General features: G+C 41.8%; 1 protein-coding gene across 2 annotated transcripts in view; it reads left to right on the forward strand.

Annotated features, from left to right (window-relative positions):
* Positions 1–13,472, forward strand: part of LOC139469665 (E3 ubiquitin-protein ligase SMURF2-like) — a 69,704-nt gene that overhangs the window by 39,409 nt on the left and 16,823 nt on the right. For both annotated transcript variants that reach the window (XM_071251897.1, XM_071251898.1), the window contains exons 6-8: positions 2,036–2,119; positions 6,699–6,910; positions 8,092–8,176. In XM_071251897.1, coding sequence (XP_071107998.1) covers positions 2,036–2,119; positions 6,699–6,910; positions 8,092–8,176 — 381 coding nt within the window. The remainder of the gene's footprint in view (positions 1–2,035; positions 2,120–6,698; positions 6,911–8,091; positions 8,177–13,472) is intronic.

The raw sequence follows: 13,472 nt of genomic DNA on the forward strand, positions 1-13,472 counted from the left end.
ACTTAAACAAACTGTATGAGTAGCTGATCACAGCAAGTGTGTGTGATGCAGTGGATAACTATCACCAGAGAACAGTAACATTGTAGAACATTACAAATAATGGAAAACATGGCATGCCATGATGCAGTCTTGTCCCCTCGCCAGACTATTCCAGTCATAGCTTTCTCAGTGTATTGTCATGCCCACAATATAAATCTTATAGGACATGATGGTGGAAACAGCTGAGGTGAATTATCTCCCTTGCTTAGATTAGAATCTCTGGGGAGTCGCCTGTAAGTGTCTGTGGAACTGATGATTGGTGACATTACTGTGCAAGTATGATGTGTTCCATATTGTGCCACAGCTCCGTTACATTTGATGTGTCCATGATGAGAGATCCAGCCCGTAAACTGTGTCAGGTAGCTGACGTGCCGCTGACAGTGTTGGTGTCCTTTGTGGGAACTGGTTGAAGAAGCATGTTTTCTGTCACAATTTTGTCTGTTTGCCAACAACCATATTCACATTGCTAATCGGATGATGGTATTCTAATGACTAGGAAAGGTTTTTGACTGTAGCATTTTAATAAATGACAGCCTTGTGGTTGCCATTGGAACCATTCTCTTACATGATAATTAAACTAATATTTAGATTAAAAAAATAAAAAATTGATGAAATTTTGTGAAAGATGATTAAAACATTTGATTTTCTAAAGTGGAATATGTGTTATTATTTTGGGTTGACAGAGACATGTTGAAATTAATATGTAAGATGACTGAACACTGCACTTTAAAGGTACTTGTGAGGGTAGCCAAGTGGTTAAAGTGTTGGCTCGGCACGCCGAAGACCCGGGTTCAATTCCCCACAGGAGTACAATGTGTGAAGCCCATTTTCTGGTGTCCCCAGTCGTGATATTGCTGAAAAATTACTAAAAGCAGCGTTAAACCATACTCAGTCATAGGACATGTGGTTTCTATCTTGTCATGAAGTGATGTGACATTAGGCATATATGCTGACTAGTTCACATTGAACTTTATGCATTGTTGCAAATACCGTATACCAGCAGGTTGAAATCCCATAGCAATGGTAAGATTTCAATGTCAGTGGTTGTCTGAAGAGTGAATTTGTCTATTTGTTTTTTAATTTTGAACTGATTTTCAAGGTGTTTTACTGTTGTAAAGTTTGGAGCTGAACATATAATGACTTGTTATCGCCATCCTCACATTTTCAATATTTCCCTCGAGTTTAATGTTCTTGTGTGGATGATGGGTACAGAAACTGCTTGATTGTATCTTGGAAAAAAGACAAGAGAACAGTTTTTGAAACTGCGATCCCAAACATAAACTTGATAAGAATGTTTGAAAGCTATCTCTAGGGATAAGATGCTGTCTCCTCCATCTCTTGTTATCATTCAGCTGCAGAAGCTGTGCACCCGAGATAAGATTGTACATGCAAGAGGATCCCTGTGTGTTGAAGCTACGTATGAATTAGTCATTGTACGCATGGTAATCACTGCTGGACATCATGTCTGTATTCCAGGACCTATCTCAGTGGGGAGGGGGAGAACTAACTAGGAGAGGGGTGAGATATAGGAAGGCTGACTTATCTCTATAGGAAGGGAGACTTATCACTATAGGAAGGCTGACTTATCACTATGGGAAGGGTGACATCACTTTAAGAGGGATGAATTTTCACACTGTTGGAGGGGTAGATATCTCAGTGGGGGGCATATTGCTCTTGGTCTAAGATACTGCAAGTCAGAGTTGTGTCCCTTAGTTGCCAGGATCTGTTCAGATCCCCGGTTTGTCCTGATCATGTAACTTTGGGTTTTCTTCAGTAATCTGTGATTTAACAGAAATATTACTGAAAGCACCAGTTTACTCACTGTCTCTATGGTATTTCAATGTCTGTATACCCTGACATCAAAATCAATATAGGACATGATGCCATCCCTGGTGTTTCAATGTCAATATAGCTCATGGTGTTGTGCTTGATGTATCAATGTCAAACCTGGATGGTTTATTGTCACCCGGAATTGAATTTATTTCTTCTTCTTCAGATGGGAGGAGCGTCGCACAACAAGTGGCCGTGTACATTATGTGAATCATGTAACCAGGACTACGCAATGGGACAGACCCACAAGGTAGGTGTAACTCTGATATGTGAATCATGTAACCAGGACTACGCAATGGGACAGACCCACAAGGTAGGTGTAACTCTGATATGTGAATCATGTAACCAGGACTACGCAATGGGACAGACCCACAAGGTAGGTGTAACTCTGATATGTGAATCATGTAACCAGGACTACGCAATGGGACAGACCCACAAGGTAGGTGTAACTCTGATATGTGAATCATGTAACCAGGACTACGCAATGGGACAGACCCACAAGGTAGGTGTAACTCTCTGACTGACTGACTGACTGACTGACTGACTGACTGACTCTGACTGACTGACTGACTCTGACTGACTGACTCTGACTGAGACTTACTGACTGACTGACTGACTGACTTACTGACTCTGACTGACTGACTGACTGACTCTGACTGAGACTGACTGACTGACTGACTGACTTACCGACTCTGACTGAGTGACTGACTCTGAGTGACTGACTCTGAGTGACTGACTCTGACTGACTGACTCTGACTGACTGACTCTGACTGACTGACTGACTGACTGACTGACTGACTGAGACTGACTGACTGACTGAGACTGACTGACTGACTGACTGACTCTGGCTGACTGACTGACAAGCACTCCGCCACCCCGAAGGCTGTGTGTACACTATGTCAATTGTACACACATGTGAGGAATCAGGTCATGATGCTGCTTCACCCTGGTACCCCCTACGACCTCCCTTTCTTCCATCCCCACCTTAATGAGAAACTCTACGTGCTGCTTGGGAGGGAAGGTAACCTTTCGCAGCATCCCCTCAGGTAGAACCATAGGTTAACTGCTGCATCTGGTAGAACCTTGGCTACAGATACAAGCTAATGTCTGCTGGATTTGTGAATGGATCATAGTTGCTGTTGTGTGGTTGATGATGGTTATGACTGTTATCCTTAAATAGTGAATGTGATGATGGCTGCCAGTTTCATCATATTAGTGTCATCCATGGTGTGACTTTGTCACATTAATTTCATTTAGACTGACAGTGTTGCCAGATTTGTAATCAGCAGTGGGGATAATTCTGAAATTTACTGAATCCTATGAGCATGACATGTTAGTGTTATAACTTGTATAAATCTTTCAATTGTTCTACCTATATTAGGGACGGTCATATAGCCTAGTGGTTAAAGCGTTCACTCGTCATGCCAAAGACCCGGGTTCGATTCCCGATATGGATCCATGGTGTCCCCCGTCGTGATATTGCTGGAATATTGCTAAAAGCAGCGTAAAACCATACTCCCCTCCCTCCCCTCCCTCCTTCCCTCCCTCGCACGCACGCACGCACGCACGCACGCACGCACACACGCCAGTTCGCACTCACTCACTCACTCACTCGCCTCTATCACAAGCACACTATTACTTAATCTTCAGATTTTCAACATCTCTCCTTCACTGTCAACTATACTCATCTAGTAAATCATTCTTGAGTGTGGCAAGAATATTTTAGTCTACCTGTCTAAACTTCTCTGAGCACGCATGCATGCACGCACGCACGCACGCACGCACGCACATACTTATTTTCTGACCCTGCTTAGCAAAGGACCTATGAAGCAGAAAGTACTAGACATATTTTCCTTTGGCTTCAGGCTTGTGGTTAATGTTACTGGCTGGTGAAGGTGTAGTGGAAAAGGAGAGTCTTTTATTCACTGTCAGAAAATCAGTTATACCGCTTCAGCGCTTTGGTGGAGACTTGGCAAAGTGATGGGATTCCTAACAATTTCCTGGTGTATGTTGTGAATGTAAGAAATGAGCATTACTACATACCTGATCCCTGTATAAATACATGGTTATCGCTAATGCAGTATTAATGCTCAATTACCTCCTATAGCAACTCAGCTATTGTAGACGATCTAACTGGAAACTGGCTGGCAGTCCCACTTTGAGCTATTGTGCTCATCTATATTTCCATTCACTGACATCTTCTCAGCCTTGCCCAATGTCAGGTGTCAGTGTAGCTCTCAGTGACATTGCCCTGACTAATAGGTGGTTGGTTACAAGTCCCAGCTGTTAGTGGGGCATGGGTGGCCCAGTCATCTAAGGCACCGTGATTCGCTGTGCAGAGTTGCGTCCATTGGGCACTCCAGAAACCTATGATTGTTGGTTCGAATCCCGGTTCGCCCCGATTATTATATTTCTAGAACATCTGAGACCTGCATCACTTCAGGCTTTCCTCCAACATTAAGCTGACACGCGATATAACTGGAATACTGAAACTGAAACCCCCCGATTGAGGATCACTTTTTACAAAAAAAAATTGAATTCAGTTATTGGTTATCATTTTTGTCTGTCTGGCCTTTGGCAGAGATACAAGGTGAATGAAAGAATTCCTGGCAGTATTGTGTGTTGACATTTTCTTTGTACTCAAGGCAGAACAGAAAATGAAAAGGCTGAATTACACATTTTTAAGGAGCCTGTTATCCCACATCAATTTTTTCGAAGTTATTGCCTGGGAGCTATTTTTCTTCTTCAACCACCTCCAGGTCTGCATCTATTTGTGGTTGTGATGTTTCTAGTAGTACATGCAGATGACATTTGCTGGTCTGGTGGTGTGTAGGGTCTAAGAGTTTTCAATCTTCCTCCCATTTCACACTCTGCCCTCTTTGTCTGCGATTGCCTGTAGGGAATCTCAGGTGGAATTGCTTGGATGTAGAAAGGCAGTTACAGTATCAGCCAGTCATGTGGGTGGCGAAGGAGAGGATCTGTGATAAAGTAGATTTGATAGATCAATAATAATGATGATGATAATGATAATAATAATAATGCTATTTGTATAGCGCAAAATCCACATCACTGAGGGACATGGTCAATGTGTAAATTCAGCATATATATATATATATACAACAGAGAGGGGACAGTAAGATAGTAAACATGTACACATTCAGCTGTGGCGTTCCAAAAGGTATGTTTTGAGTCCAGACTTAAACACAGTGTTACTTGGAGCACTTTTAAGGCTGAAGGGAAGGGAGTTCCATAGAGTCAGCAGCATGAGAGAAGGGTCGAGCACCGAAGGAGTTTAGTCTGTATTTTGGTACAGACAGGAGAAGTTGGTCTGATCTGATGCTACATTTGCAGTTTGAATGAATGTAGATCAAGTTCTTGCAAGTTTGGGCTTATTTTGTTCTGTAGTTCATAAGTTCAAGGGTAGAAACTAACATATTTAGTCCACTAGTCCTCATAATGATAACATATAGCAAAACCCTTAAAAATGGCAAGTTTCTACTAGTCCTTATGATACCTTAACTATTGGGCAGTTTGGCAAGGACTATAGGACTAGTGCCAATTTCTACTGCTGAAGTTCCTCTCAATATCCTCAGCAATCATTATGTTCATGTATGTTTTTCAGCACATTTGATAGTATCCAAAATAAAGCTGTATATGCTGTTATGACAAATTTTGAGTTTTCAGTTTTCAGTCTGAGATACGGGTGCTCATGTAGATTTTCAATAAATGTGTTCAGCTAAATATTTAGACAAGGGTGTTCAGCTGTAAGGGTTTTGATGTAACTCTTGTACTTGTAGGAATTGTGTTCCAAAAAGTTTAAAATTTGGCTTACTGTGCTGAAGACTGTGGTTATGTGATAGGTATAACATTAATCCCAACACACATCATGGAATTAATATTGTTTTGTGATGTCACGATTCACCGGTACACTGGTGCATCGTCGGCAAACCTTGCATGATATGATACCCGATAAATATAATTTGGCATCGATTCACATTTAACCCCATATATTGTCAATGTTCTTGCATCGATGTCAATAAGCAAGTACAAACTATTTTTTAATTCCTTATGATTTTCTTGGTTGTATTTGGTATACGAGCCTGTCATTATACATTATGTTGACTAAGTGTTTGTTTCTTTTTATTTTCTCATACAGAATAGTTGATTTGACTCATATGCAATGTCGATGAGTATAAGTCAGTTGTCAGTTCTTCTTTACCTGTATGAGCGAGTCGTATAGACACTATTTCCAGTCAAATGGCTGGGTTTTCCGCACAAACTGTTGAATATGCAGAAAAGATATACGTGTCATATCGTGGCTTCTGTACCGAGATGTATCGAATATTCGAACCTGTATGGTGAAATCCCTTATATTGTTATGACGAAGGTATGATCATGCAGTTCTGACCACAAACATTACATTATAAGTGGTAGGATCAGACAGAGTAGTAGACTAGATGCAAGAAGACTTGCGTAGGCTGCCATAGCAACAACAATGTCAGTTATCTTGACCTTTGTAAGAAGTAACTAACAGCTGTGAATAGAAACATGTTTTGCGACATGTTGACATGCATTCAACATGCTGTCATATATGAAAGATGTACATAAATCACATTGCTGTATGATAAACTAGATACAAGGTTAAATAAGCCAGAATCACCTAAAAATAGCTCAAATGATAAACTGCCCCTTCTCATTAGTCATTGAACAGCAAGTCTTTGTATTGTGGACAATGTTTTTGCTGCAAACCAATATGAGACAGTGCTGTGCAGACTAAGCTATTCTTCACTACGTGTACTTCATTGATTTAATGATTGCTTGGTTTGTAGGCCTGCAAATGAGTGTCGCCGCCCTGTCAGTGTGGTGAACCCTGTGGTGAGCAGTCCTGGGTCATCGTCATCGTCATCCTCCCCCAGCAGCACCCCCGATGACAGCAACAACAACCCCAACCACCAGTTCGTGAGACGCCGGTCGACGCGCAGGCGGCAATATCTCAGTCGGGCTGAACTGCACAATGCTGTCACTTTACCAGAGGGATATGGTAAGATATCTCCATAGACAGATTGCACACAAGATTTCATTTTCATTTTACAAAAGTCGCCATGATTATAACTGAAGGTTTGTCCGCATCATGCCCGTGCATGTGGTATTACCGTAATTGTTGAAACCTGCATCATTTCGGGATTTCCTCCTACATTAAGCTGACATGCCATGATATATCTGAAATACTTTCTTAAGCGATCACACTCACTCATTTTACAGAATCTAACAGTATCTTATTAAATAGTTTTGAAGTACACTTTGTCACAGACAGCATGCCGAAACTACAAGTTTGAAATAGTAAGCATGTCCTGAACATCATGCTGGTTGTGTGTTTGAACCCACATGTGCATCATTAGTCCTGGTCCAGGCTCTGGCATGCACGTACGCACGTACGTTTGTACATGCACGGGTACATATGCACGTCGCTTTATAAATGCAATAAGCTTGAACGCGACGTTAAACCCCATTTTACTTCGCTCACTTGAGATATGGCTCTTTTGATGCTGTTTATGGCATAAAACATTTGTTCACTCGCTATGATGCAAGTGGGATTATAAGATTTGTGTGGTTGCAGAAGGAGAAAGCAAATAGTTTATATGCAGATGTAGGTAGTCTCACTGGTTAATTGGTTAATAAAACAGTCACCTGAATTCCAATCCCATCCCAGTTTAAGCTGAAGCACATATTCTCCTCCCATTTCAAATTAACACATTTGAGGGTTCCTCAATACTCCAGAGTCCCTTTAGACAATTACTCATATTTAAGCATGTACATAACTCTAATTCAGGGAGTTAGTCTGCCTGACTGCCCGGTTGTCCTGGACTGCCTCTGTGGTCTAGTGGTAGAGCGTCCACCCAAAGAGCGTAATGTCCAGGGTTCGAACCCCAGCCGCGTCATACCAAAAGACGTTAAAAGTTGGTATCAATTGTTACCCTGGACTTTTGGCATTAAGGGGTTAAAACAAGGACTGACCTCCTCGGGATCAGTATACTGTGACTGAGTGGGGTATTCATGCCATCTCAGTGGGATAGCACTATAAATCGGCATCAGTCTGACGCACGAGATGCACCAAGCACGCACGAGATGCACTTGGCTATGTAAGTACAATAATCTTGGACGTGACGTTAAACTCCATTTCACCTCATCCTGTTATCCTGAATGTGCTGTTGTATGTTGCAGAACAAAGGACCACCCAGCAGGGGCAGGTGTACTTCCTGCACACAAGGACAGGGGTCAGCACATGGCATGACCCCAGAGTGCCCAGGTAGGGACAACAAACTTAACTCTGTAGGAGTCAGTTTACAAGGGTTCGAAATTAACACAGTCCACTAGTCCAAGACTTTCGACATTCAGGAAAATTGACCTTAACATAGATCCAGAGTTGGATCAGTGTCTGTCCTTGCAGGATTGTCTCCAGACCCGTGAAGATCCGGGGTAGAATAGGTCTTCAGCAACCCATGCTTGCCATAAAAGGCGACCATGCTTGTCGTAAGAGGTGACTTACGGGATTAGGTTGTCAGGCTCGCTGACTTGGTCGATGCATGTCATCATATCCCAATTGCGTTGATCGATGCTCATGATGTCAATCACTGGATTGTCTGCACCATACTTGATTATTTACAGACAGCTGTCATAAAGCTGGAAAATTGCTGAATGCGTCATTAAACAAACAAACAAACAAACAAACAAATGATTGTCTCCCAGAGAATGGAATGTTTAGCACAGCTATCCAAGATTATGTCCTCTGTTTGATATGATGTCGCAACTGTAACCAGCCTAACAGTGGCACCCAGACATTTTGGTATCTATGAATAGGGACATTTATTTGTGGACTTAGGCTTAAACCATTAACCTCATAGCAGCTCACAGATTTTTGTGGACTGGTGAAAATAAAAATTAATTTCTAACCCTGGTAACTGATATTTGTTGAAAGACCTTGATCCCATCTTATGAGCTATGAGGGTTTGTAGAAATTGTATTAAATTCTTCAAATTTCCTCTGTAAAGTTATGTACTGAAGTTTGGCTACTTTCAGAGATTGTAATACAGGTGCCTGGTATAAACAAACACTCGTGAAGTGTTGAGATTTGCCTGATATGTTTATTGTGCAGTTTCTGAGAATGTGTTTTTGTGTACACAAAATTATCAAAAAAGGATATTAGGCTTTTAAGAATAATTAAGATGTGGGATTTCTTTTGCTACTGTTTGTTATTACTACATGCCACATATATCTATAGTGTTGCCTTATCCAAACAGTTGACTTCTTTACCAGATTTTCTTCCCAAACATTTAGATTTCTGATATTAGACACCTACAAAATTTGTTATTTCAAATTCCATATTCAATTATTGAAAGCTTTTGTTAAGATGAATGAGACAATTGTTGATCATTTGAGTGTCTTGGTCCAACCTTGAATCCATGTGGGTCTATGTTCGCAAGCCACTAATACAGCTACTACCACAGCTGAGTGAGGATTACAGTCAGTTGTGTACACACATACCATGTGCTTCCAATCTCAAGCTGTGTTCAGTGGGACTGGCTGCAGAATGTGGTCACTGTTTACAAGGATGTTACCTGTTCGTGCAGGATGTTATCAGCCCCCGTTAATACCTAGATCCTCTTTGTGTTGTTATGCCTAGACCCTGATGCCTCTTCGAAGTAGAATAGTCTTTTCAGTATCTTTAAGTCCTTCATGCAACCCCATAGTAGACTGGCCCCCTCACCTTGATGCCTTCCCGGAGTAGACTGGCCCCCTCAGTGTATTTCACCAAGACCTTGATATCTTCTCAAAGTAGACCGGCCCCCTCAGTGTATTTCACCAAGACCTTGATACCTTCTCAAAGTAGACCGGCCCCCTCACCTTGATACCTTCTCAAAGTAGACCGGCCCCCTCAGTGTATTTCACCAAGACCCTGATACCTTCTCAAAGTAGACCGTCCTCCTCACCTTGATACCTTCTCTGAGCAGACTGGCCCCCTCAGTGTATTTCACCAAGACCTTGACACCATCTCAAAGTAGACCGGCCTCCTCAGTGTATTTCACCAAGAACTTGATACCTTCTCAAAGTAGACTGGCCCCCTCAGTGTATTTCACCAAGACCTTGATACCTTCTCAAAGTAGACTGGCCCCCCTCAGTGTATTTCACCATCAGCTTGATACCTTCTCAAAGTAGACCGTCCCCCTCACCTTGATACCTTCTCAAAGTAGACCGGCCCCCTCACCTTGATGCCTTCCCAGAGTAGACCGTCCCCCTCACCTTGATACCTTCCCAGAGTAGACAGGCCCCCTCACCTTGATGCCTTCCCAGAGTAGACAGGCCCCCTCACCTTGATGCCTTCCCAGAGTAGACAGGCCCCCTCACCGTGATGCCTTCCCAGTGTAGACAGGCCCCCTGATGCCTTCCCAGAGTAGACTGGCCCCCTCACCTTGATGCCTTCCCAGAGTAGACTGGCCCCCTCACCTTGATGCCTTCCCAGAGTAGAGAGGCCCCCTCACCTTGATGCCTTCCCAGAGTAGCGAGGCCCCCTCACCTTGATGCCTTCCCAGAGTAGACTGGCCCCCTCACCTTGATGCCTTCCCAGAGTAGACCGGCCCCGTCACCTTAATGCCACTACAAAGTAGACTAATTCCTCTTTGATTGTTGTGGCACAGTTCCAGATATTCCAGTTTTGAATTGCAGTGTAATGAATAGGGTGAGACAGTGGCCTGTGTGCTTAATTCATGTTTTAGATTATCTGAGCGACTCGGAACTAGCTGTTTTTCACCTTGTGAATCTTGCAGCTTCCCATCCTTGTTAGCTGATAGCTTTCAGGCATTCAAAGTTCTGTTGGAATTGGGTTTGTTTTGCACATATTCTTATGAAGTATGTAAACATCTCTACCTTTTTTGATGATGTTTCTGCATGGTCTTTTTACATACCACATACATTGTTTAATGGATCTGTACATGGTCCTTATTCTTATGAAGGAGGAATTTTCAAGTCATCCTCCAAACCTCTTAGCAGCAGTCAAATGTCTTCTGCTCAAAATGCTGTTTTGATAAAATATACATATATTCCTGAAGGCGACAAGGCTGAAATTGTTAAGCAGCTTGCATCAAAATGACTTCAATGTTTACATGGTATTCCCATTTTTGAAAGGAAGATTAGAACTTACCACTAGCCCGTGCCTAATTGTCTACTGTTAACCACTAGTCTATTCCTGTACATTTACACTACAGTAAGCATGGTTGATAGAACCTTATATTTAAAACAGTAAGTTCATGAGGGCAGATGGGTTTGAATGAATAGAGTGCAAAGGTAATGGTGAAAACTGGGATAGGCATTATGGCAGTTGTAGTGTGCAAGGATAGCTCTGTGAAGTGAAACACCGCTTGTTTCCGAGGAACAGTTTAACCTGGCATCCATCAAGGGAAACTGTTGCTGTGATGGGAACTGTGATAGTTGCAGCACTTAGTTGGCCTGGTAGAAAAAAGGTCTGCAATCAGACCTCATTAACAGAATGTTTCTAATGTACCACCCAGTAGCTGTGTGTAAACTTGCAGTCACCTGACATACCATCCCCAAACTTGCCGAACTTGATATTCCTTGAACAGTTCCTGCTATCTGCCTGAAGATCTCAGTTCTGATGGTGGTAGAGTGAAGCTGAACGACATAATCACCTTCCCATGCAGAAACTACCTAGTCATTGTGTGAAACTACCTCTAGTCATTGTGTGAAACTACCTCTAGTCATTGTGTGAAACTACCTCTAGTCATTGTGTGAGGATCTGGGTTTAGATGCTTGCATCTCCAGAAGGGACACTGTCTCCATGGAGGTGTGATGTGGTCAGGATTTACTGGTCCAGGGTCTTATGTCAGGTGTATGATAAATAACAGCATGTGCGAAGACATGCTGGCAAACATTTTCAGTCCACTGTCCTTACCTATCCTTCTCAGTAGATGATTCGCATGTCATTGTATCCCATCGGTGCTCATGATGTCAATCACTGGATTGTCTTATTTACAGACTGTTGCCATATAGCTGGAATATTGCTGAGTGTGGCATTAAACATCAAACAAACAAACAAACAGTAAATGATTTGCCTGGCATATGCAAGGATTTATCTAGGCCTGCCCAGAGGCCGATATTGGGCCCTATATCTGCAGCAATTGTCTGTAAAAAGTCTAAAATTGGAATTAAAAATTTCCTACTTCATGGTGATATAGTTATAACTTATGTTATGGCTTTGTAGAGGCGACTTGTATTTCACTGATAACAACACCAATTAAGAGGAAGAGGTAAGACAAGTTCTATGGATGAACAACTTCTTCATTACAATTAGGGCGATGTTTCGGTGTAGATCCTAACACCTTTATCACTTGCTTGATAAAGGTGTTAGGATCTACACCGAAACGTCTCACTAATTGTAATGAAGAAGTTGTTCATCCATAGAACTTGTCTTACTTCATCACACCAACTTCTAAATGCCACTTAAAGAAGTTGTAAGAGGAAGAGGCCTAATGCTTAGTATGGAATGCAATGTTAAGTTACCTCAGAATAAATGAAAATAAAATAACTTATAAACATCCCAATTTTGAACACAATAATGTCTTTTTGGCCCAATTTGCTTGCCAAGGGCACTTCCTGACTCAGTTTAGAATCCTAGATAAATCCCTAACATGACTTACATAATGCCCAAAAGATGATACCCAAAAGGATCCAGGTTAGAACTGGTCTTCAGCAACCCATGCTTGCCATAACAGACTTGATGACTTGTTTGATGGATGTCATTGTATCCCAATTACCTAGATTGATGTTCATGATGTCCGTCACTGGATTGCCGTCATATAGTTGGAATATTGCCAAGTGTATCGTGGAACATGTTGAACAACAAACACAAAAGATGTATTATTGGAACTTCTTTTTATTGGGATTTTCTTCATCGGTATGTACTGGGGGACTGTAAAATGATTTGAGGTACGATATTTGAAAATGAGTCACGTAGGAATAAAAAAATATATAATTTGTTATGTCTTGAGCTAAGCGTACTTGACCAAAATGAATTGTACAGCACTCGGGCTTCTCAGCAGATTCTCTTATGTAAGTAGCCGAAACAGACTTTCAGGAGACTGTGTTGAGGGCACAGGCACGACTGTGGCAAAGTGATCAACTTCTTTAGTGTAGTATTTGTTAAATTTTTTCTGATCAATGGATGGAGGAATATAACTCATACTAGAAACTCTTTAATAAACAACCAAAGATTTCACACTCACCCGAGTCCAATTAAGTTATTCATGTAAATAAGTTTGTTTAAATATGGTTATTGGAACAGACAATAAATCACCTCGGACTGTACTGAGGTTCCAGCTGAAAACACCCATCCATCTCCCCAGTGCAGCCAAGGGTAGAACAACCGTGTGCGTTAGCAATGAAAGCAAACCTGATACTTCCCATGCTGGAAGCTCCGGCTGGTCTTATTTGTACCAAACACTGATAGTTTTATGATTGGGTATTGTGAAATCTTACTATTGCCAAAATACCATGTGGCTGTTGTCATGTTGTGGTTTTTTCGTATGTTGGAA

This window comes from Haliotis cracherodii, unplaced genomic scaffold (genome assembly GCF_022045235.1).
Source record: "Haliotis cracherodii isolate W230 unplaced genomic scaffold, xgHalCrac1.p SCAF_2, whole genome shotgun sequence".
NCBI lineage: Eukaryota > Metazoa > Mollusca > Gastropoda > Lepetellida > Haliotidae > Haliotis > Haliotis cracherodii.